The sequence below is a fragment of the Balaenoptera physalus genome (assembly GCF_965194825.1).
Source record: "Balaenoptera physalus genome assembly, chromosome: 16".
Lineage (NCBI taxonomy): Eukaryota > Metazoa > Chordata > Mammalia > Artiodactyla > Balaenopteridae > Balaenoptera > Balaenoptera physalus.
In genome coordinates, this window is record NC_138898.1 from 91,144,186 (window position 1) to 91,165,801 (window position 21,616).

General features: G+C 56.0%; 1 protein-coding gene across 7 annotated transcripts in view; it reads left to right on the forward strand.

Annotated features, from left to right (window-relative positions):
- The window catches only part of IQCE (IQ motif containing E), a 41,311-nt gene that overhangs the window by 16,554 nt on the left and 3,141 nt on the right, over nucleotides 1-21,616 (forward strand). For 2 of the 7 annotated variants that reach the window (XM_082428465.1, XM_082428466.1), the window contains exons 8-21: nucleotides 2,001-2,071; nucleotides 3,130-3,202; nucleotides 3,401-3,450; nucleotides 5,394-5,557; nucleotides 6,841-6,896; nucleotides 8,116-8,315; nucleotides 9,891-9,995; nucleotides 11,262-11,352; nucleotides 14,222-14,380; nucleotides 15,982-16,005; nucleotides 18,250-18,357; nucleotides 18,824-18,945; nucleotides 20,012-20,112; nucleotides 21,054-21,167. In XM_082428465.1, the coding sequence (XP_082284591.1) occupies nucleotides 2,001-2,071; nucleotides 3,130-3,202; nucleotides 3,401-3,450; nucleotides 5,394-5,557; nucleotides 6,841-6,896; nucleotides 8,116-8,315; nucleotides 9,891-9,995; nucleotides 11,262-11,352; nucleotides 14,222-14,380; nucleotides 15,982-16,005; nucleotides 18,250-18,357; nucleotides 18,824-18,945; nucleotides 20,012-20,112; nucleotides 21,054-21,167 (1,438 nt within the window). Of the gene's footprint in view, nucleotides 1-2,000; nucleotides 2,072-3,129; nucleotides 3,203-3,400; nucleotides 3,451-5,393; nucleotides 5,558-6,840; nucleotides 6,897-8,115; nucleotides 8,316-9,890; nucleotides 9,996-11,261; nucleotides 11,353-14,221; nucleotides 14,381-15,981; nucleotides 16,006-18,249; nucleotides 18,358-18,823; nucleotides 18,946-20,011; nucleotides 20,113-20,528; nucleotides 21,020-21,053; nucleotides 21,168-21,616 lie in introns of those variants that run through there. The other 5 variants (XM_082428470.1, XM_082428468.1, XM_082428469.1 and 2 more) reach the window with 5 other exon arrangements.

The window sequence follows — 21,616 nt, forward strand, 5'->3', positions numbered from 1 at the left end:
ATAGTGAGTGACCGTCGGCCCTGAAGGCCGGGATGGTGTGACCATGCGGGAGCCACGGTCTGTAACACCGCGCCCACCACTTGTCTAACAATGCTCTTTTTAGGACTATGTCTTGAGAAAAAAATCCAGTACTAAAGGCTGTTTGCACAAGATATTTACAGCTGCCCAATTTGGGGGGAAATTGAGGAGGAGCCACTCAAAATTAGAATACCGCTGTAACAAAACATCTTTGGAAAGATTTTTTTTTTTTTTTTTGGCTTCCCTGCGTGGATTGCAGGATCTTAGTTCCCCAACCAGGGATCAAACCTGTGCCCCCTGCAGTGGAAGTGCAGAGTCCCAACCACTTCACCGCCAGGGAAGTCCCCAGAAAGAAATTTTTAAAAAATATAAAACAGCACAGCTAAGTTCAGAAATGTCTACATTGTTAATTTGGGTGAGGATGTTGAATTCTGTAAGTAATGGATGCTTTTATAGAGAAAGGGCTCTTTGTATTTTTGTTGTTCTGTTGCTGTGTGGGGTATTTTTTGTGTTTGGTTTTTTGTTTTTGTTTTTTTGGCCACGGCGCACAGCTTCCAGGATCTTAGTTCCCCGACCAGGGATTGAACCCCGGGCCACAGCAGTGAAACTGTCGAGTCCTAACCACTGGACCACCAGGGAGCTCCCTGGGGTATTTTTGTTTTTGGGGGTTTTTTTTTTGTTTTAAATATTGTATTTATTTATTTATTTTGGCCTTGTCACGCGGCATGCAGGATCCTGGTTCTCTGACCAGGGATCAATCCTGCACCCCCTGCAGTGGAAGCGTGGAGTCTCAACCACCGGACCACCAGGGAAGTCCCCCCTTTTTTTTTTTTTAATTAAAGTTGATTAAAAGTAAAAATTCTAGATCATAGGGTACGTGCAGTTTTCACTCTACTACCCTTTGCCAAATCACCCTTCAGAGTGGCTGTGTCCTGTGACTGAACATTTCTGCTTGACATCACCTGCCCTCAAGAAACACTTGCCCTTGTGCACAAGGAGGACCGGCCGGGGGTTTCTGTAATAGCAAAAGTGGCTTACAAGTTAAGCATCTATCAGTAGAGGAACGGGTAACTAGAATAACATAGATCTGTAGGAACTAGCGGGGACAGATCACCAAGACGGCCTATTGAGTTTTGAAAAGAACAAGCTGCAGAATGATGTGTGGGGGGCACCATTTGTGTAAACAACAGCGAAATGCCAGACTTTCGGGGCTGTGCATGTGTGTGTGCGCGTGTAATAAGGCCTAGAGAATACGCAGGAAGTTGATAACAGTATTTAGTTGACAGGGGTCAACTCAAAGGGTATAGTGTCATCTATAATTTTTTTTCAAGAAAATGTATTCATGTATTACTAGTATAATTAAAAATTACCTTAAAATCCAGTTAAAAAGTTGTTTGACTCTTCAAAGGGAAAGAAAGGGATGTTCTTTCGGGAATATAGGGTGTTGTCTCCCAGAGTGCCACATGAGCAGAGGGCAGGAGGCATCGAGACGGAAGGGCGTCTCACGGCCTCTGTCCGGCTGCCCGGCCTCCTCCAGCCCTGCTCCCCCCCCCAGGGGCATGCTGGGGACCGGGGTGTCCTGGGCGGGCTAGGCTTGCTGAGCTTTGCATCTAGGGACCGAGGTGGCTTCCTCGAAGCTAACCGTGCAGCGTCCTGTTCTTCCTCCAGAGGGTGGGTGTGGAATGGGATGGAGGGGAGGGTGGCACCTTTCGAGTGGGAGCAGCCCCCGTGCCCCCACTCACCGGCCCCTCTGCTCTGAGCGGGCAGGACAGCCTGGCCCTGTCTCTCCAGCTGAGTCTAGAAGAGACGCCAGCACTGATGGGGAGGAGAGTTAAGTGCGAAGGCGCTCTGGCAGGAGGCTGTGGAGGTGCTGCCGGGTCAGCGGGCAGGGGACACCCAACCCCCCTTGGGGGAGCCCCTGGGGGGAGGGGGAGGCCAGGACCGCAGAGACGCCAGCTTGACGCTTCGTGTTCCCTTGGCAGGTGGTCAGTGGGCTAAAGCAGAGGATCCTCAAGCTCGAGCAGCGGTGCAAGGAGAAGGACCACACTATCGAGTACGGAGCCACTGGGGGGCCGGCCGGGGTCGGGGGGTGGGCACAGGCTCGGGAGGGGCCCGCTGGGCGCGCACCTGGCCTGCCTCTGGCTCCGCGTCCACACCCGCTGTGCCCTCAGCTCCAGCTTCCGTTCCCACCCTGCCGCCACGTCTGTGTCCAGCACCGCCCCTTCCACCCGTCCCTGAGGAACAGTGCTCCCCTCTCCTCTTTTCTGGCTCCTGTTCCGCTGAAGACGTGCTTTCTCTCCTTGGTCTTCTGTGGTCACTTGTCGGCTCCAATATGAATGGTATAGACCTTGATGCAGGCCCTTAATGCTTGGACATCTCCCCTCCCTGCTTCTCTCGCTGTCACGCACTGTCCTGGTGCTGTTTTTAGAGCAGCAACGCGGACTCCTTTCCTGCTGTTTTATCACAGAGGAGAGCCTTTCCTAGCTGTGTTTGAGTTTACTTAAGGAAATCTGAGTTTTCACTTTCTGCTGTATCCTCTTTATACAATAGAACCCCCCCCTTTGTTTCTTGATGGAATCGTCAACTTAAAATTTTTATCATTTGCCGATTTCTTCTGTGTCTCAGAATCCTGAACTCTGTGACTTTACTTTCATTTCTCTGTTAGAGCCTTTTCCCTAAAGTCTGTTAAGTGTTGAGAACAAGGAGAATTATACAGACAATATGACTTGAAAAAAATGATTCTCTTTCCTTTAAAGAACCATTCCCCCTACCTTCCCCAAAGATGACTCGTCCCGTCTAACCCTGAGGTCTGTCTTCACAATTACTGCGGTTTTTAAAGACAGGCCCTTGTTAGCAAAGAATATCCGCCGGGGGTCGGTTACGTCACCCTGGAAAGGGGCAGGTTCAACAAGGAAGGGCCCTGTAGGTGTGAGAATTCTCTCGTCGGCCTTGTACAAGGCCACGGCCAGCTGAGGGCCGGCTCAGGCTTCGCTTCCCAGCCCGGTTCTCTTCCAAAGCCCATCCTTCTGCCATGTTCTGGGAAACAGGCTTCCTCTCGCTCTGCCCGGAAATGCTGGCACTGCCATGTCAACTCTGAACTTGGGTTTTTAGCAAACTGCAGACTGATATGAAGACCACTAACTTGGAGGAGATGAGGATTGCCATGGAGACGTATTACGAGGAGGTGCGTGCCCTCCTTCCCCGGGCGGGGGGCGGGGGCGGAGGGTGGGGGGCCAGCTGCACTGAGGGGCCCTCTTCTAGTTCATCTTAACTTGAACGCAAATCAGCAACTTAGTGCTCACTTCCTGCCACTGGGCAGAAATCAGGAATCGTTGCAGTTTTTTCATTTTGTATTAAATGCATTTTAATTTGGTGTTTACAGATTCATCGGCTCCAGACTCTCCTGGCAAGTTCTGAAACGACAGGAAAGAAGTATGATCCTCTCCTTGGGAGCCATGTTTCATATGTTGTTTTCATGTTAAACTGCTATCAGAGCAGGGTAGGCCATACGTGGAACCCGCAGACACTGCCCTGACTTTGGAGCCTTGCTGGCACCTGCGCCCATGTTACTCATGGCTAGAGCTGGTGTGTTTCCCTTTGGGATGTTACAGACGTGCCCTCATAGTTGCCATGTGCTGCCCACTAACAGCACAGTCGGTGCTCTGGGCTTTCATTGTTCGTACTACTTCACAGCTTCCAGCTTAGAATTAGAAAACACTGTTTTTCAAAGCAGATCTTCCTTTTCGGAAGACATTTAGTACCAAGTACAAGTTCATCTTGCCAAATAAGTTTACTAGGAGAGACATCAAAGTTTCCTTATCTCGTGGATTTTCCCTTGTCCCTTTCCCAGGTGATATCAGGCTTTCAACAAATTAGGAAAGGAGGGATCCCTTATCTTAGATTTGGTTGTGTCACCAGCCTCTACAGTGAATTACTGACATTTATTGAGCGTTTACAATGTGCCAGGCATGGTCTTCCCTTTTTTCCTTTCCCCCTACTATAAAATGAGGGCTGGTCGGGACTTCCCTGGTGGCACAGTGGTTAAGAATCCGCCTGCCAATGCAGAGGACACGGGTTCGAGCCCTGGTCTGGGAAGATCCCACATGCCGAGGAGCAACTAAGCCCGTGTGCCACAACTACTGAGCCTGCGCTCTAGAGCTCGTGCGCCACAACTACTGAGCCTGCGTGCCACAACTACTGAAGCCCGCATGCCTAGAGCCCGTGCTCTGCAACAAGAGAAGCCACCGCAATGAGAAGCCCGCGCACCGCAACAAAGAGTAGCCCCCTCTTGCCACAACTAGAGAAAACCCGCGCGCAGCAACGAAGACCCAACGCAGCCAAAAATAAATTAATTAAATTAAATAAAATGGGGGTGGCAAACTTTCTGTAAAGGGCCAGAGGAATTACAGTCGATTCCCATTATTCACAGCGTTATGTTCTGTAAAGTGTCCACGAACACTGAATTGGGAAATGATGAACCAGTGCTTCTAGGGGAAGCACGAAGTTCTGTTCCTGAGACCCTCTGGTCACAGCTTTCCCATCACCTGACCAATATACAACCCGCCTTCACGTGTGTTTCTGTTTAAAGGCACCTTATTTAGTGTCTGTTGTTGGTTCGTTAACACTGAACTCTTGACCAACCGTGCCGTGACTCAGGCCTGAACGAAGCTCTGACACGTGTGGTTCCTCCCTGAGCTGTGTCACAGCCTCCTAGCAAGTAAGAACTATGCTGCAGGGGACCACTGAGAGTGGCGAGATCAACAGAAAGCACAAAACTGTGAAAAGACCTCGAAATCCACCCTGTGGATAGGACGAGATCTGAGACCAGATGCGGATGGCGCTTGTTCCCCCAGCCGGGAGTGAGCCCGCCTGCAACTCAGACCCTCGTCCACTCTGCCCGTGAGGGACCGCAGAGTGACCGCAGAGTGACCACAGAGGCACCGCAGGCATTGATTTGGGGGTTACAGATAAGTTTTAGTGAGTAGGCGAATTTGCAAATACGGATTCTGTGAATAATGGGGATTGACTGTATTTTAGACTTATTTTGCAGAATAAAAGGCAAGATCAAAACTATTATCTAAGTATTTATGGAACAACAGAGAAAATAAATTTCCACAAGTTTTTTAGTGATCCTGTTTAACGTCCATTGCTAATGACTGAACACAGTATTTTGTTACACAGGCTCGCTGATGAGAGGAACGGATAGCAGTCTGCTTGTCTGGGCTTCAGAGTTAGTGTTCCCTGTTTAATCGCAAACGTCCATCTGCAGAAACCACGCTGGGCAACCGGGCTGCCGAGCGCCCACCCCTCACTTAGGACGCGTATTAAACCAGTTCAGGCACCAAACCGTAGCCGCTTGGTCTCGTTCCACCTAGGCCTCCAGCGGAGAAGAAAATCGGCCTTAAAAGGCAGAAAAAAATGAGCAGCGCCCTCCTGAGCTTGTCCCGGAGCGTCCAGGAGCTCACGGAGGAGAACCAGAGCCTGAAGGAAGACCTGGACCGCGTGCTGAGCAGCTCCCCCACTGCCTCCAAGATAAAGGGTACCTGCTCCCCAGAGCCGCCAAGGGGGGAGGCGGGGGTGGGGGTGAGGCGGGGCCCCAAGATGCGGGCGGCCACGGCCGCAGGGGAGTCGCGGCCCTCCTTCCCCCGCGCGCCCCGGGGCAGCGCCGCTCCAAGGTGTGTTGCAAAGCGGCGGGAGCCTGCTGAGTGCCAGGGGCCGTTCTAGACACTGAGCTAGAGCAGTGAAGGCGCGCTGGCTGAGACGAGAGGCCAGCAGGTCAGATGCCGGCCAAGTGGTAAGAGCGCTGGTCAGCGGGCCACGGCAGGGAGGAGGAGGGGGGCCGGGGGGGCACCAGCAGGCGCAGAGCCCCCGAGTGTCCCGGCGCGTCTGAGGCCAGGGGCCCAGCCTGTGTACGCGCTGGCCATGGACACAGAGGTGAGAGCGGGAGAGAACAGGGCCCTGCAGGCCACTCAGGGGACAGAGGGCTGGAGCAGGGGTGGGAGGGTCTGCCTCGTCTCTCGAGGACCCCCTGCTCCTGTGCTGAGTGGACGTCGTGTAGGAAAGGGCCTCGCAGGGGCCGCTGGTGGCCTGACCCAGGCGGCACAGCAGTGGTGAGAGGTGGCCAGGCTCCAGTGCCCGTGGGGAGTGGGTGCAGCCCGTGAGGGACACGGGGGTCCGGGTCCGCGGCCTTTCTCTGGGCTACTGAAAGGACAGGCGGGGGTGGGGGACATGGAGCGAGCGTGCCGGGGGGGTGGGTAGGTGGCCAGTGGAGGTCGGTGCGTCGGTGCGTTGGGGGTCGGGCGGGGGCCTCAGCAGGAGGACTGGTCCTGGAGGCCGTCGGGGACCAGATGACCCGGCGAGAGTCCGGTCACCCAGCGAGTGAGTGGGGGGAGGGTGGACCAGCTGAGCCGCTTGAGGGGCTGCCAGGAGCGTGTGGGTGCCGGGGAACACGCTGGTGGCCCAGGGGCTGGGCCCGAGGCCGGGGCCTGGCATGTGGCGGAGTGGACTTGCTGGTGGGCTGGAGAAGGGCCGTCTTGGCAGGCTGGTGAGGCCAGAGCCCAACGGGGTGGAATCGGGAGAGAAGGCCACACTGAGCCCTCTCCCGACCGTTTGTGTCGGTGAAGCCGCGGTGAAAGGGAACAGACGTCGCCGTGGAGCCGCCCTCGGCACCGCAGGTCTGCCGGGCATGGGGCCGCTGGCCGTGGGGGCCAGCCTGTGGAGGGGACGCCGTCGGGCCGTGCTCCAGACGGGAGGTCCGGGCTGAAGGGGCCCGTCGGGACGGCTGTACGAAGGGCGCCCCGTCACACCCCGCTGTTCCTCCAGGCTCTGTGGAGTGGAGCAAGCCCCGGCTGCTTCGGCGGATCGCAGAGCTGGAGAAAGTGAGTGTGGTCCCGCCGCGGCACCTTCCCTGCTCAGGACCTGCCTGTGCGAGAGCAGCGGGTCTTAGAACACGGGACAGACGTAGCGCCACTCCCGGGACTTACGCAGGGAGTCAGGTCGTGCTGAACATGTAAACGGTGGCCGTCTGTCCGCAGACGGCACGCGGACACGCTGGCAAGAGGAGACTCTTACGGGTCCGGATGAGACCTAAGGGCGTGTCATGCCTGTCTCTCGTGTCACAGATAGCAAAGCGTGGTCACATGACACACCGAAACGTTTCAGGCTCTCGTGGGCACCCGTCGCTGGGTGCGTAGGATCCCAGAGCCTTTCAGACGCCCAGCCTGCCGTGCACATGGGGGCTTTTTACTGCCAGTCACTTCCCAGACTGTGTTTCTCACCACTCGTACAGTATTTGAATTCACAGAAAACTGTGCATCCGCACTTTGCCAACCAGGAAAGTTAGGAAGTTAACGTTTCCTCATATCCCCCATGTGAATTTGCAAACGTAGTCAACCTGATTCTGCTGAAATGGGTCAGAAGCGTGCCTACCTTTTGAGTACTGGTACAGTATCAAGTTAGAGCTGTCAATTGTTTGGCTGAGCAGAGTAAACCTAGAGGGGAACAATAAAAAAAACAATAATTTCACGTATTTACAAAGCAGAAAACTTAAGAAGTGTCTATAAATTGTGGGTAGTTCAAGAATACAGCTTGTTAGGAAAGAAGGGCAGCCGGAGGTGGTCCAGAAGCCAGTGGGGCGGTGCTCTTCTACGCGGAGAGATGCTGATATCAGTGGGAATCTGGAGGTGCTCAGTGCCTCCAGCTGGCAGAGCTGGATCGTCTTTGACGTGTGAAAGCGTAGAGGCTGAAGATTCCAGACGTCCTAGGGAAATAACAGGGTAAACGAGCACAAAGAAAAGCAGTTTACGAGTTCACGTTCCCTGCCCTCTGCTGTTTATTACGGCACCTGCCCCATCCCGGCTGGGTCTGCGTGCTCCCTGCTCCAGAGGAAGAGAGTTCTGGGGGCGGGGGGTGCCCTGCCATCGCCCCCAGGACTCTGGTGGAGCAGAATTGTCCCCGATCAGCGTCCCAGGTTTCTCAGATCCCACGCAGAGCTCTTCCCATTCCCTTGCTTGGGATGAGTTTCCCCTTGGCCATTGTCTCTTTCCTAGGAAAGTAGAGTAAGAAATAACGTCTAACAGATGCCTGTGTTGCCTCCAGAAAATAAGTTTGATGGAAAGCCCCAAATCCCACGCTTCAGAGGTGGTCGGGTCTACCCCGCCGGCTCACTCGGCGTCCAGCTCCACGGTGCACCGGCAGCCGCGCCCCGACCACCAGGAGGAGAGCGAGCGACTGCGGGGGGTTGTGAAGAGGCTGAAGGGCGAGCGGAGTGCCCTGCACACCCAGCTGCAGGAGCGAGAGTACGTTGTCCCGCACAGCTGGCGCCGGGCCCCCTCCGGGAGAGGTCCTGCTCCCGTGACTTGCGTAGTTGCTGGACTTGAGCTGTTCTGGGGATGTGGGGAAGGCTCAGCTAATAGCAGTCATCACACAGATACGTTTATATGATTCTAAAACTTGTGATGTCTTAGTTGTGAAATGAAGGCAGCTTTAGTGGGCAAAAGGAGACACTGATTGGCCGTAGTACGTCATGAAAAGCACGGGGTGGGGGGTGCCATTTGAATCTCTTTACACGGAATTCCAGAGGGCTTTCCGAATTCTTTTTTAGAGGAGAATTGACTCTGATTGATTCGTGTAAAATAATAGGCCATCCATCAGATCTCTTGCAGAAGGGTTTAAAGATTCGGTACTATGTTTACAGCACCTAATCTGTGCATCAAATAAGACACAGGTGCTGTGGCGTGTGGAGTATTCAGTGTGACCATAAGAGTGTGGAAGGCGAAGCCTCAAGGTTCTGCTCATTTACCCTTTGTTCTCTAGTGTCTCGCTCCGTAGCCCCCTTAAAACGCTCCTGTCTCCTCCACCCGTTGTTTACGTGTGGCTTCTCCAGTTGCAGTTCTGTCGCGAGCAGGCTAAGCCCATGCGTCTTCTGAGATGGTGTTTCTGAGACCTTGCTACTCAGAGTGTGGCCTGGGAAGCCAAAGGCCTCAGCGTCAGCTGGGGGCTGGTTAGAGATGCAGACCCTCGGGCCCTGCCCGCCTGGGGCTGGTTACCTTGGCCCGGCCCAGATCTCCTGGACCTGACTCTGCATCTAACGAGACCCGTCCTGGTGATTCATGTGCACGTCTAGGTCTGAGAAGGACCTGTCTCTGCTGCCTTCTGTTCACAGCAGAAGGCAGATCCCTTCCCGCTCCGCCTGTTTTTTCACCTCCAGTCGAAGCCTAATACTGCATCCATGCGCTAGGTTCTTTATAAAAATTAGGCCAGTCATTTTGCACGGTAAATAGCATCTCTGATTACCTCTTAAGCCGTCGCATGGCACGATAATAACTTCCACTCAGTGAGCCCTTACCATGTGACACTCCTGGTGATGTATCTCGTTCACGTGAGGTCACCACCACGGTGGGCCGTGGAACGTCTTAAAGCCACGTTCTTAGCGAGGCGTCACCTGCGGGGCACAGGCAAGCTTGGGTGGAGGTGCCTGGGTAGCCTCTCGTCCTCGAGGCCTTAGCTCAGGCTGCGTCTGGCCCACGGCGGTCCTGGGAGCTCTCATCTCAGGAGCAGATTAGGCGCCCAACTGTGTGACCGCTGGGTTAATGCCTCTCCCCGCGGGACGGTGACGCCCGTGAGAGCAGGGCCTGCACCTCATCCGGGAGCTGCTGGCGCGCACGGAAGGTACTCAGTAAATAACTGAGCGCTCCTGGGTCTGCTGCCAGCCTCCTGCAGTGACAAAGAAGGGCCTTTCTTCATCCTCATCCACGCATAAGTAAGGAGGTTGGGCCCGTTACTTTTTCTGAAAGCTCTTCCTGCTCTGATGACCCAGGTCACTGTGAGCCTTTGTTTTAATGACGCTGAAATATCTCTGGTTCCTCGTTCAGTCTGGAGGTGAAGCAGCTACTGCAGACAAAGGCTGACTTGGAGAAGGAGCTGGAAAACATGAAGGAGGGTGAGAAGGAGGGAAGAGAAAGAGAGGAGGCTTTGAGGTGAGTGGACGAAGTCAGAAGACACGCAGCCCCAGGCCCTTCCTTCTTCCCCAGCCCCGCCCACCCCGCCCCATCCGCTCTGAGCCCCCCGCCAAGAGCGGCCCGTAAAGCTCCAGCCCGATCACGTCACTCCTCTCCTGAGGTCCTCCTGTGGTTTGCTGTTTCCTTCAGAGTAAATATCCGACCTCTGGGGAAAGGCTGCTCACGGTTAGGCCGGTGTTTGCCGCTCTGGCGTCACGGCCAGCTCCCCGGCCCGCACCCTCCTCCAGCACGGCCGCTGCGGGCAGCCTCAGAACGCGCCCTGATTCCACACCCCGGATCCAGACGCCACCTCCCACACTCCTTCAGTGACCTCTGTCCACCGTAGATAAAAAGTGGACACGTGGCAAATGTCCGTCAGCTGGTGAAGAGAGTAAAAACGGAAGTACATCCGTACAAAGGGATGAGGTCTGACACCTGCCACGACGTGAATGAGCCTCAGAAACATGAAACATGATGCTGCCTAAAGAGGCGGACAGAAAAGCCCGCATACTGTGCAATTCGGAAATATCCAGAATGGGCAGATTAATAGAGAAGACGGTGGATTAGGGGTTGCTGGGGGGGAGGGGAGAGTAGGGAGTGAGTGGCAGGTAAGGGGCTCCTTTCTGGGGTGACAGAACTATTCCAGGATTAGATAGTGATGATAGTTGCACAACATTGTGACTACACTAGAAACCACTTAATCACATATTTTAAAATCGTGAATTTGGGGTTACATGAATGTTATCTCAGTAAGAAATGCCCAAAAAAGTAGGTTAGAAATCTGAGCAGAAATATTTAGCACTCAGAATAATTAGTAAGACACGGATTACTGAAATGAATACCAAATTTTATTTTCAGAATAAATATGACTAGACTTTGCCAGAAGCCTAGAATTAAAGTAAATCAGAATGGGCGGGTGTACAGTGAAGAATTATTTTTACCTTGCCTTTAAAATCTGTAGCAAGGACATGAGTTGTTTTTCCTTCCATTCGCCTTGTTTGTTAAAAACCCCAAAGGATATCCGTTCATCGTTCACGCAGTCGGTGTTTTTTCCGTTCCTCCCATGTGTCAGGAGTGGGGTCCGGAGGGGTCGCCCTGGGCAGTCAGGTGGTGGCCGGGCACCCACCTCGTTCTCGGGGAGGCGTCCTTGCCAGCGCTGCAGGCCGCCACCCCTCCTGTCACGTACAGACATCTTACACAGCGTCATGGCAAGTAAGGTGTCACTTTCCTCCCTTCCCACTTTAGGGAGGAAATTCAGGCACTTACCAGGAAGTTTCAAGAACTGGAAGAAAGCAAGAAAGGAGAGGAGGAGAATCCCGAGGAAACGAGTCCTGAGGTAGGGTTGTCTGTGTTTTTACCTCCTGTCCGGCATGGCGGGACCCTGAGCTGAGGCGTTATGGTTCTGACTGTCTCCGTGCCCGGAGTTTTGCCTGAATCCAACGTTGACAGTCCAGTTTCCTTCTACCATCACAATCGATTTCTATAAATTGGGTGTATTGCATCATGGAGTTCTGGACTAATTGATTGTCAGTTAATTGACTTTTCAAACTAGTATTCGCGTCTTAGATAGTTAAGCTGGTGAGTGAAGATCTTCCCCAACCTTCAAATATGTAAAAAGTTTAAATATCCAACAAGGGTTGCCGTTAGCAGGTGAGAAGGCGTTTGGGAAGTCCCCAGGGAAGGCACGAACTCTCAGTGAGGAGCCGGGTGGTTCAGTGTAAGTTGCAGAGTCTGGCACTGACGCAGGGGCCCGGCCGGGAAGGCGCTCGCTGGGGCCGGCATGGCGCCTCCTCCTGCCCTTGCCCCTGCCCCTAGGCCGGGGGTTGGGTGACTGGGGAGCCGCAGCTCCCTCCGCAGAGCCCGTGGGCAGGCAGGCAGGCGGTGAGTCTAGGCTGACCCTCCTCCCTGTCCCCTCGCTCTGTCCATTTCTGTGGACACGACGGCAAGGGGCTCCCCTGGCACCTCCTTGAGCACCTTCTTGAACCAGGGGAGCCCTCTGGTCCCCGTTGGCCCAGTGCTACCTATGCTAGGACTTCTAGTGGCGAGAGTGGGCTTCCCTGGTGGCGCAGTGGTTAAGAATCCGCCTGCCAATGCAGGGGACATGGGTTCGAGCCCTGGTCCGGGAAGATCCCACACGCTGCAGAGCAACTAAGCCCGTGCGCCACAGCTACTGAGCCTGTGCTCTAGAGCCCGCGAGCCACAACTACTGAGCCTATGTGCCACAACTACTGAAGCCCGTGCGCCTAGAGCCCATGCTCCGCAACAAGAGAAGCCACCACAATGAGAAGCCTGTGCACCACAATGAAGAGTAGCCCCCGTTCGCCACAACTAGAGAAAACCCGCTAATCTTTTTTTTTCCAATTAATGGATTCCCCAGATGGCAATTATAATCTTATATCTGTTAACACAAAAAACTAATAAGTGAGGTATTAAAATCCTGTGGCTGCAGTTTGCCCCAAGAGGAGGCTGTAGCGTGAGTGTGCGACAGGGAAGACCGGCCTGGCTGGGGCGTCCGGAGTGGGCGCACGCTGGGGTGGGCAGCCGTGCCGCCCTCTTCTGCAACCCTTGCTACAGGTCTGAGTAACACGCCGAATCCACCAGGACGGCCAGGCTTTACCCGGCACACGTTTTAGCCGAGAAGTTCTGTTGCTTCAGAAAGCGACTTGCTGCTTCGGTAGCCGGTAGCCTGACGGGGACTGGCCTCTAGGAGAGGGAGGGCGTACCAGGTGCGGGATTGACTCATCCGCTGAGAGCAGAAAAGAAAAGTGTTTGGGTTTGTTTTTTTTTTAAATCTAGACGGGCCTCCCTCTTACAAGGCTTTCTTATTTAGCTGGAGTCCTGTTTTAAGGCCCCTTCTTTTAACATCTCACGCTACGTGTACTTCAACCCCAGCACTAAAGGGAAAGAGAAAAGCCCTAAAAGGGAACGTGGAGAAGCTAGGAGCGTGTCTCTCTCCAGTTACAAGTTGAGACAAACCCCAGGCCACCGACCGATTCGGCAAAGGAAAGGTGGCTCTCCTGGTGCGTGCTGGCTGGAGCCCCGTGGGTGGTGCGGTGCCCTTGACCCCGCATGTCCGGCTGGCCACACGTGGGGTGGACGCGTGAGTCCGTCTCAGTCCCTTCCGTTGTTCAGGAAGGTAGACTTTCCGTGTTACCCGTGTGGGTGCCTCTCCCTGGCGGCTTTTCCGGGGCTTTAGATAATGTTCTGAGTCCTGCAGGGTCACTGTCCTCCTGTGCAGGAAACTGGCCACCCGGCCCGATGGGCCCTTTTCAGGAGACCCCTACCTACCCAGACGCCCGCGCTGTCGGCCCCAGGTGGCTGCGGCGCCGGGCCGCCGACCGCCCGGCGTGTGGTGGGCAGAGCTGCGCTGTCTGTCTCCTCGACGCGCCTCTCCCGATGGGGTGCTCGTGGTGCTGACCGACCCGTGCCTTGTCTGCCTCAGGCAGCCCTGGCCCCTGGGGGGCACCCGACACACGTGAATGCGGCTATTTCTGCTTATTCCTGAAGCTTTCCCTCAGGGAGAAAAAATATTTTCCACGTCCGCCAGAATTGGCAGTGCAATTCATCTCGTTCTTGCTTCTTTCTACGTTAAGACCCCCAAGCTAGGGGTCTTCCCCGGCGGTCCAGTGGTTCAGACTCTGCGCTCCCACTGCGGGGACCACAGGTTCGATCCCTGGTCCGGGAAGTTCCACGTGCCGCGGGGGTCCGGCCAAACAAACAAACAAGCAAACAAACAAAAAACCAAAAAACCAAGCTAGGAATCTATTGCCTTTTATCTCAGAAGTCCCATTTTTGTAATCCAGTGTTAGACGAAAAGGAAGACGGTAAAAGGACCGCCCGGGAGGCAGATAATTGGTGCACCCATGCACAGACGTTACTGAGCTCAGAAGGTGCGCTGTGGTCATCTGATGACACCACAGGTCACGTCGCTTCCCCTCCTCGCGGGAGAGCGCTACCCCCAGAGTTTGCAGGGTTAACGAAAACCGACTTTCACCCTATTTACTAGCGAATACGTTAGCTCTCCAGAGACTTTTTTTGTCGTCTGGCATGCTGAGCGGTGTGGACACTGATTTTTTTTCCTCTAAATTAAAGTCTAGTCTGAGAAGCTTCGCCTGCATCCTAATATCCTGCCTCCTGGCCTGATAGCCGGCTTCTCTGCCCCCATCCCCGACCCAGTCATCCTTCTCACCTTGGACTTCCTGCAGACCCGGAATGCGCCCCGACCCCCCGGTCCCTCCCAGACGGACTCGGAGCTGGACACGAGCGAGGGGGGCTCCTCCCGGCCCCGCTCCGGCTGCTCCGAGGGGAGAAGAGACGCCGCCGCCCGGCTCCTGCAGTGCCGGTGGAAGGGGCACCAGCACCGGGTGAGAGTTCCCTCGCCAGCCGGCCCTCTGCTGCCCACATCCTCACTCGCCAGCCCTTCCTCCGCCCCTTTGCCGGGCGGGCTCCGTGCCAGACTCCCTAGACACGTAGGAAAACGCAGGGAGGCAGAAGATAGCCTCCGGAGACCCGGGGTCTCAGGCGGGCGAGGGCGAGAGGAAGGCCGCGCCTGGAGCCCGTGTGGGCGTGCTGGGGGGTGCCTGCCGCGGGCCGGGCAGTGGCTGGTCTGGAAGCCTCTGTCACCTCCCGACGGGTCCCAGGGACGCGGGCTGTGGGTGCAGCGCCCCTGCAAGCACAGGACTGAGCTTAGGGGTCTCCCTGGTGGTTCGGGGCCCTCGGCAGCCCTTCGCTGGGGCTCCCGGGATGGCCGTCTTGTCAGGAACAGGGAGAGCCTGCCTCGGGGCTGCTCCTCCGAGGACAGCGGCCTGGGCTGCGCGTGGGGTCTCAGGCCCGGGGGTGGGGCGAGTAGGGCAGCAGGGGCCGCAGGCTGCGCACGACAGACCGGGAGCCGCGACGTCCCGTGGTCTCTCTTGGGGGAGGAGTGGGGCTCCTCTCGCCAGCTCCTGGGGGGGCTCGCGGAGATGGGGCTCGCGGAGATGGCAGTTGTTAAAGGACAGTGCTCCCTGATGATGAAATGCTCTAAAAGAGCCCCCCCCCCCCCACTGTCTGATAGAACGCAGCACGACCCTTGTTCCCCCAGCTGAACAAACAAACAAAAACTGGAGCTCTCCACTTGCCCGAATAGTGTAAGATCTTAGCTCCAGAAAGTTGCCGGTGGAGGTTTTTTTTAATCATGGCTTCTTCCCAACTTTTATTATGAAAACTTACAAAACATAGAAAGTTGAAAGAATTTAGTATATTCAGCGATGTACTAATTCTTGCCCACCACCTCGATTCAACAACAGTGCACGTTTAGCCACATTTCTTTTCTGCACGTACTGTTTTTTCCAGAACCGTTTGAAAGTAAGTTTTAGACGTTAATGAGACGTCAGTGCGTATCTTCTAGGAATGAGGATGTGCTACTTAACCATAGTACCGTGACAGCACCTGAGAAATTTCCCCGCCGCCCCGTGATTTTGATGACTGGTCAGACTTGGGAGTCAGTGACCCAGACCCTGCACGGGGGTCCCCTTTGTAACATCACCAGCGGGCAGCGTCCAGCCGCTCTGTGGACATCCAGAGAGGACACCGCATGTTATAGGACAGCTCTGGCTGGGGGAGGGGCTTCCTCACGTGGAGCCTAAGACAACCCCGTCTCGGTGGTCCCTGCAAGTCACCTCGCCGCGCAGCCGGCCAGGAACCGCAGACGCCCCCATGGCGGCCTGGGCTCCAGCTGTGATTCGCCTCCCGGTCACGGTCACGGCCGCTTGCTTCCTCCTTCGCTGTTGCAGGCGGGTCTGCATCAGCTCCATCAGCCTCTCGCGGAGCCCCTTGGGTGGCGGGCAGGGGGCTGTCGGCGAGGGGAGGGTACCCGACTCTGCTTTTCCATCGCTGTTGGTTGTGGCAGGGGAGGGACCAAGGGACGAATACGGTATCACAGGAAACTCATCCTCGTGTTAATTCATAACTGATCTCCTTATTTCAGAAAAAAAAGGCCGTTCGGGACGAGGTAAGCCAGTTTTATTTCACTAATTTCAAAATACATATTTTTACTTTGGTTCAAGTGACTGTGGGGAGATCTCAAGAAGCGTCATTGAGTCCGTGTTTTCACGAAACCAGGCCAGACCCCAACACAGTTAAAATACTTAAGTGATGTTAACATCAAATAAATACTTGGATAATTTCACACTTTCATAATTCATTCAGTCATTCATCATTCTCCCAACACACTTTTATTGATCATCAGTTCTGTGTCAAGCAAGCTGTGGGCCCTCAGGACACAGAGAGACATTAAGACAGACAGGCCAGTCCAGGATGGAAGGGAGGTTTAGGGGCATGTCCACTGCGCTGTGGGGTTCCTGCTCGCCAAGGCCGGGAACGTCCCTGCAGCGGGGGGGCCTTGAAAAGGAGAGGGACTCACTGAACTGGGGAGTGAGAGGAAGGGCATCCTGGGCAGGAGAATTCACGCAACAAAGCCCTGGGTAAGGGAAAGGGTGTGGCTCGGCCGGGAAAAGGAGAGCAGGGGTGTGACGGAATGAGGGTCAGAGCAGAGGAGAACAGTCGGGTATATGGTAGACGGTGCACATCTAAGCCGCTGGGACGGTCGCCCGGCCTCCCCACCGGCCCCAGCTTCTGCTCTGCCCTCCCACAGCTTATTCCCTGTGCAGCCACCTGGATGATGTTTTTAAATGTTAAACCCCATCACTCCATAATGACTCCTCTCACACTTGGAACAAAACCCAAAGCTGTTCCCTGAAGCCCCGCGTGTGCTGCTCCCCGGCCACCCCTCCGGCCCCGTTCAGTCTGGAGGCGTCTCTGGCACCCTTGAAAATATCCAGGCTGCTCCTGCCACAGGGCCTTTGCACCTGCTGCCCCCTCTGCCTTGAAGGCTCCTCCTCCAGACACTCGCATGTCCTGCTCCCCGGCTTTACTCAGGTCTCTGCTGAAGCACGACCTTCCCTGGACGCCGCACCACCGGCACTCCCCAGCCCCGCGCCCTGCTTTACTCTTCTTCATAGCACCTACCCCCACCCGATACTTCACCCTTTTTGCAACTGCTTGCCTCTCCCATTAGAATGTAAGTTTCGCGGACGCAGGGACCATCCCGTGTTTCTGCTGCTAGGTCCCTGGTTCCTAGAGGGGTGCCTGGCGTGCGGTCGGCATTCAGTAAACGTTTGTGAGCGACTGAGGGGACGAGGGTCCCTGGAAGGACCGTAGAGCACGTTTATGAAGCAGGCGGCGGCCTGTGTGCTGTCGATAGTGTTCCGCCCTTTCCCCTCCGGCGTCCCCTCCTCCCTCAGCCTCCAGGGTGATGACAGACCCACCGTGCGGGCTGTCGTGTGGGCAGCATGGCGTGCAGGGCGCCTGCTCCCCTTTCTGCCCTGCTCAGTCCGCACCCTCACCCCTCCAGCAGGTGCGGTAGCTTTCCTGTGAGCCGCGTGGTGGGAACCCTCCGGGTTTGTCTAAATTCTCATTTGCTTTTAGTGAGTTATTTTGCCCTTAGTAACTGATGTGCTCTCGCCTCTTTGTTGTCTCCTAACCCCCTGTTTGTGGCATTTCCTTCACTTTGCGTTCAAGGAAGACAAAGATGTTTTCTTTTGGTGACTGTGATCATGGAAGCATCTGAACCTCTAAACGCAGGTGCAACAGCAGGACTCAGTGTGCTAGAGTGTCGTTCTCCTAAATGTTATGGAGCCGCAAGCCCGTCCTCAGGACTAGAGGCAGGACCCCTGAAATAAAAGTGCCGCCCCTAAAATCCGGAACGTTGATCTCAGAACTTACAGAGCATCCATGTGTATCTCTAAAGAAAATGATTTAAGATTAAGGTCGAAGGATACGTAATTCCTTTGTGATAGTTTGAGATCATGCTCCACCCTACTTGACTTTAGAAGATGTACATGGAAAGCGTATGAAGTGGAATAACTATTCCAACACGGAATAAAACATAACTACGTGTAAAACATGGAATCACATTTGCAGCTAAATGTAATAGCGTTTAACAGACGATTCATTTATATGCCGAGGTTCAGGTGTCTGGGCCTTTTCCTCCCCAGAGCACTGGCATGTTTCTCGCTGTAGGAGGTTGTGGCGAGTGAGGGAGAGAGGCTCCTTCGGGTGCCCCGAGATTCTGCGGCAGAAAGGGAGCCCTCTCCTTGGCCGTTGGAGCTTCTCCCTCTGGGACGCCCCGACCCGTGCCGGCCGTCTTCCAGGGAAACTGACACCCGTCTCCGTCTCCCCACCCCACCCCTGCTAGGCTGCCGTGCTGCAGGCGGCTTTCCGGGCGCATCTGGCACGGGCGAGGCCATTGTCTAGCGGAGTGTGCGGCCCGGACCCCCCTGCCGTGCCAAGCCCTCCCACCCAGGTAACCCTCAGGGGCTGCACAGGGGCCCAAGTCGTAACGTTCTCTCTCCATTTCTTCCCACGCTTCGTCGGCGGGACGAGCGCAGACGCCTTTGGGTCCTCGCGTCCTGCCTCGCCCTGGGCATGTGCCTCTCCCTCCAGCCCCTGGCACCCGTGGCCCCCCCAGGGTTGAGCTTCAGGAGCCGAATGGCGTTGAGGTGCTGGGACATCGAGTCCCGTGTCCATCTTGGGGTCAAGACAGAGGCTTAAACTACAGCAGAGATAGGAGCCCCTCCCCTGTGAAAACCACCAGACGCCGATTCTAAGAATCTCTAGAGTCCAAGTGACCTGCAGTCAGGAAACTGCTGACGAAATAGTAACGAGGGCAGCCACCCGAATCGGAACTGCGCTCTTACCTGGCGCCGAGGGTCCACACGTAGGAGGTGGCGGGGGTTCACGCGGTTCTCTTCCCCACGTCGCTGCCCCAGGACTCGCCCGAGCCCCGCGTCCCGAGCCCCGTCGTCCAGGCCGAGGGGGACCCGTGGCAAGAGGAGGCCGTCACCATCATCCAATCTGCCTTCCGGGCACACCGGGCACGGGCCAGGCACAGGTAAGTCCACCTGGCAGGCCTACCTCTGTTCTGTATCGCAGGGCAGTGCCGGACACCTGCGGGGGCTGCCCAGCCAGAAAGGCACAGGGTGTGTCGCCAGAGCATAAGCTACACCCAGCCACCCAGGTGAGGTGGGCCACAGGCTCCGGTCCTCGGAAAGAAGCCTTTCTAGGACCGTTTCCTCCTGCTGGGAGAAAACAAAAGGGAGGGGTTAGATACCGTGCGGTTCGGGGAGCCCTCGGTTTGCAGACTGCCTGTCGGCCTGTGCCGATGCCCTGCCCCTTCCTGAAGGACACTGTGGCGTGACCCGTGTTCAGGAAGACGCGGGTGTCGTCAGAAGCCTTCCTGCAGCAACACACTCTTGTCAGTGGCGCCGTGCCTGCCGGATCCGCCGGGGCTTGGTCGGGACTGTCCCGGCTGCCACGGCTCAGAACCCTGTATGAGTCACCTCGGGCAAAGAGTGGGACTTACGGCGGGCCAGGGGCCGAGCTCGGGTTGGGGCCCGTCCCTGGTGCAGCCAGCCACGGCCAGGGGGTGCAGGGGACACACCCGAGGCCCCTCACAGCCCACCTGTCTCAGGACCTGGGCCCGTCGGCCGTGCGGGCTGGCCGGGCTGGACGCTCGCGGGGGGCGGGTGCTTCAGCAAGCCGGTGAGCCCGGCCATCGGCCTCAGACGGTGCTGGCCTTCCCTCAAGTCAGAATCAGCTAGTCTGGGCTTCCCTGGTGGCGCAGTGGTTGAGACTCTGCCTGCCAACGCAGGGGATACGGGTTCGAGCCCTGATCTGGGAAGATCCCACATGCCACGGAGCGACTAGGCCCGTGAGCCACAATTGCTGAGCCTGCGCGTCTGGAGCCTGTGCTCCGCAACAAGAGAGCCCGCGATAGTGAGAGGCCCGCGCACCGCGATGAAGAGTGGCCCCCGCTTGCCGCAACTAGAGAAAGCCCTCGCACAGTAAACGAAGACCCAACGCAGCCATAAATAAATAAATAAATAAAATTAAAAAAAAAAAAAAAAGAGTAAAACCTTTAAAAAAAAAAAGAATCAGCTAGTCTCTCTCTCTCTCAGTGCTGCTGGTCCAAGAGCTGCCACTGCAGCGCTTCCCGACAGACCTGCGTGGGCCCCACAGAGTGCACCCTGCTCTCCGCCCTTCCCTGCAGACTCTCCTGGTAATTGCATTTCATTTTGGATTTCACGCGAGGGGCAGCTGGCCTTCCGAGGTTTCAGCCAAAAGAGCTGCCACCGTCCCGGAAGTTGGGACATGTAAAGTCGTGTAAGGGGGCTTGTCCCGCGCGGCCACCTGCGAGCTGGGTAACGCCTCGGCCACACCTTCCTGTCACAGCTCCGTCCCCTGTCCCTTTGGTCGTAGGGGAAAGAGCCGGCCCCAAGCGACTCCCCGGAGCCCGACAGGCTGGCCGGTACCAGGGTCGGTGACCGCAAGCCACACAGTCGGAGCTTCGTGGCTTTGATCTTTATTCTCAGCTCTAACTGGAGCAAGGTGGTGTCCCTCCTTTGGGCCAATGTTTTGCCTGTTTGTTGGTTTTAAGTAAAACTTTGCTTGTATTTCCTTTTCTGCTTCATTAAGATCCAGTAACAGTCAGTGGAGAAATCCCTGGACTGGCCCGGGCGCACAGCCCATGGTGAGGCCCGGTCCCAGCTCTGCCCCACGCCGGACACGGGGTCCTCCCGGGCCTCCCTCCTCCTGTGCGAGAGCCAGAGGGTCGGGCGAGGCCACTTGCAAGTCGCTTTCAGTCCCCAAATGTACGCTTCTGCCTGTACTTGAGGCCCTCCCTCCCTCAGACTGTAACCGGCACACTTGCGTGGACCGTCTGTACGCCAGAGGTGGCACAGAGGTGGCAGCATGAGGTCGGAGGCTGTCACTAGACGGAGCGTAGTCTTGAGTCTCGTTTGCGAGCGTTGCGCGCACGCTGAGTTCTGAGGTCGCAGAGATGCAGTCGGAGAAGGGCAGGCGCAGGAAGGGCGTGGTGCTTCATATCGAGGGAGAACTGCAAAAGGAGCCGTTTTTCTGAGCAGAAGTGCGAGCCTAGGAAGACGGGTGGGTGCTACGAGCCTGTGAGGATGGGAGCCTCCCGCGTGCCTGTCGTTTCAGGGCAGGAAGACAGCGAGGGGAGCAGCAGGGAGACCGCGGAGGCTCCGGCTCCCGGGGACGGAGCGCCGAGGCCATGGGGGCCAGGGGCGCCGGCAGCCCTGCGGCCCTGCTCTGGTGAGTGTCGGGTCACGGGGGCCCTTCCGGGGCTTGCCTGACCTGGAAACTGCCACATGTGAAAAATCGCACTCTGTCCCGTTCGGTCATCTTCTGGCTTTGGCAGAGCAAACTTTGAACTTTGAGGTTCTCTCCAACACCTCCGTCTGTAAAGCTCCCCAAAGGCTGCATATTATTCTCCAAAAACCAGTTTCAGTCTGATTTCGCCAGACCCTACGTTTGGCGACCTTTAGATTCTTCGATCAGGGCTAAAGTGTCTGTGTATGCCGCCCTTTCCTCCTCTTGTTAAATGCGTGTCCTTTTAAAGTGGCAGCTCATTCTCCTGCCTGAAAAGTGCCACCGCCGGCCTTGTTTGGGCCCTTGTTTACATGAGGAAACGGTCTCTGTGAAAACTGCACATGGAGCCCTTGTTTGATCTGATTGTGAAAGTGTTTTTAAAGGGACAGAAA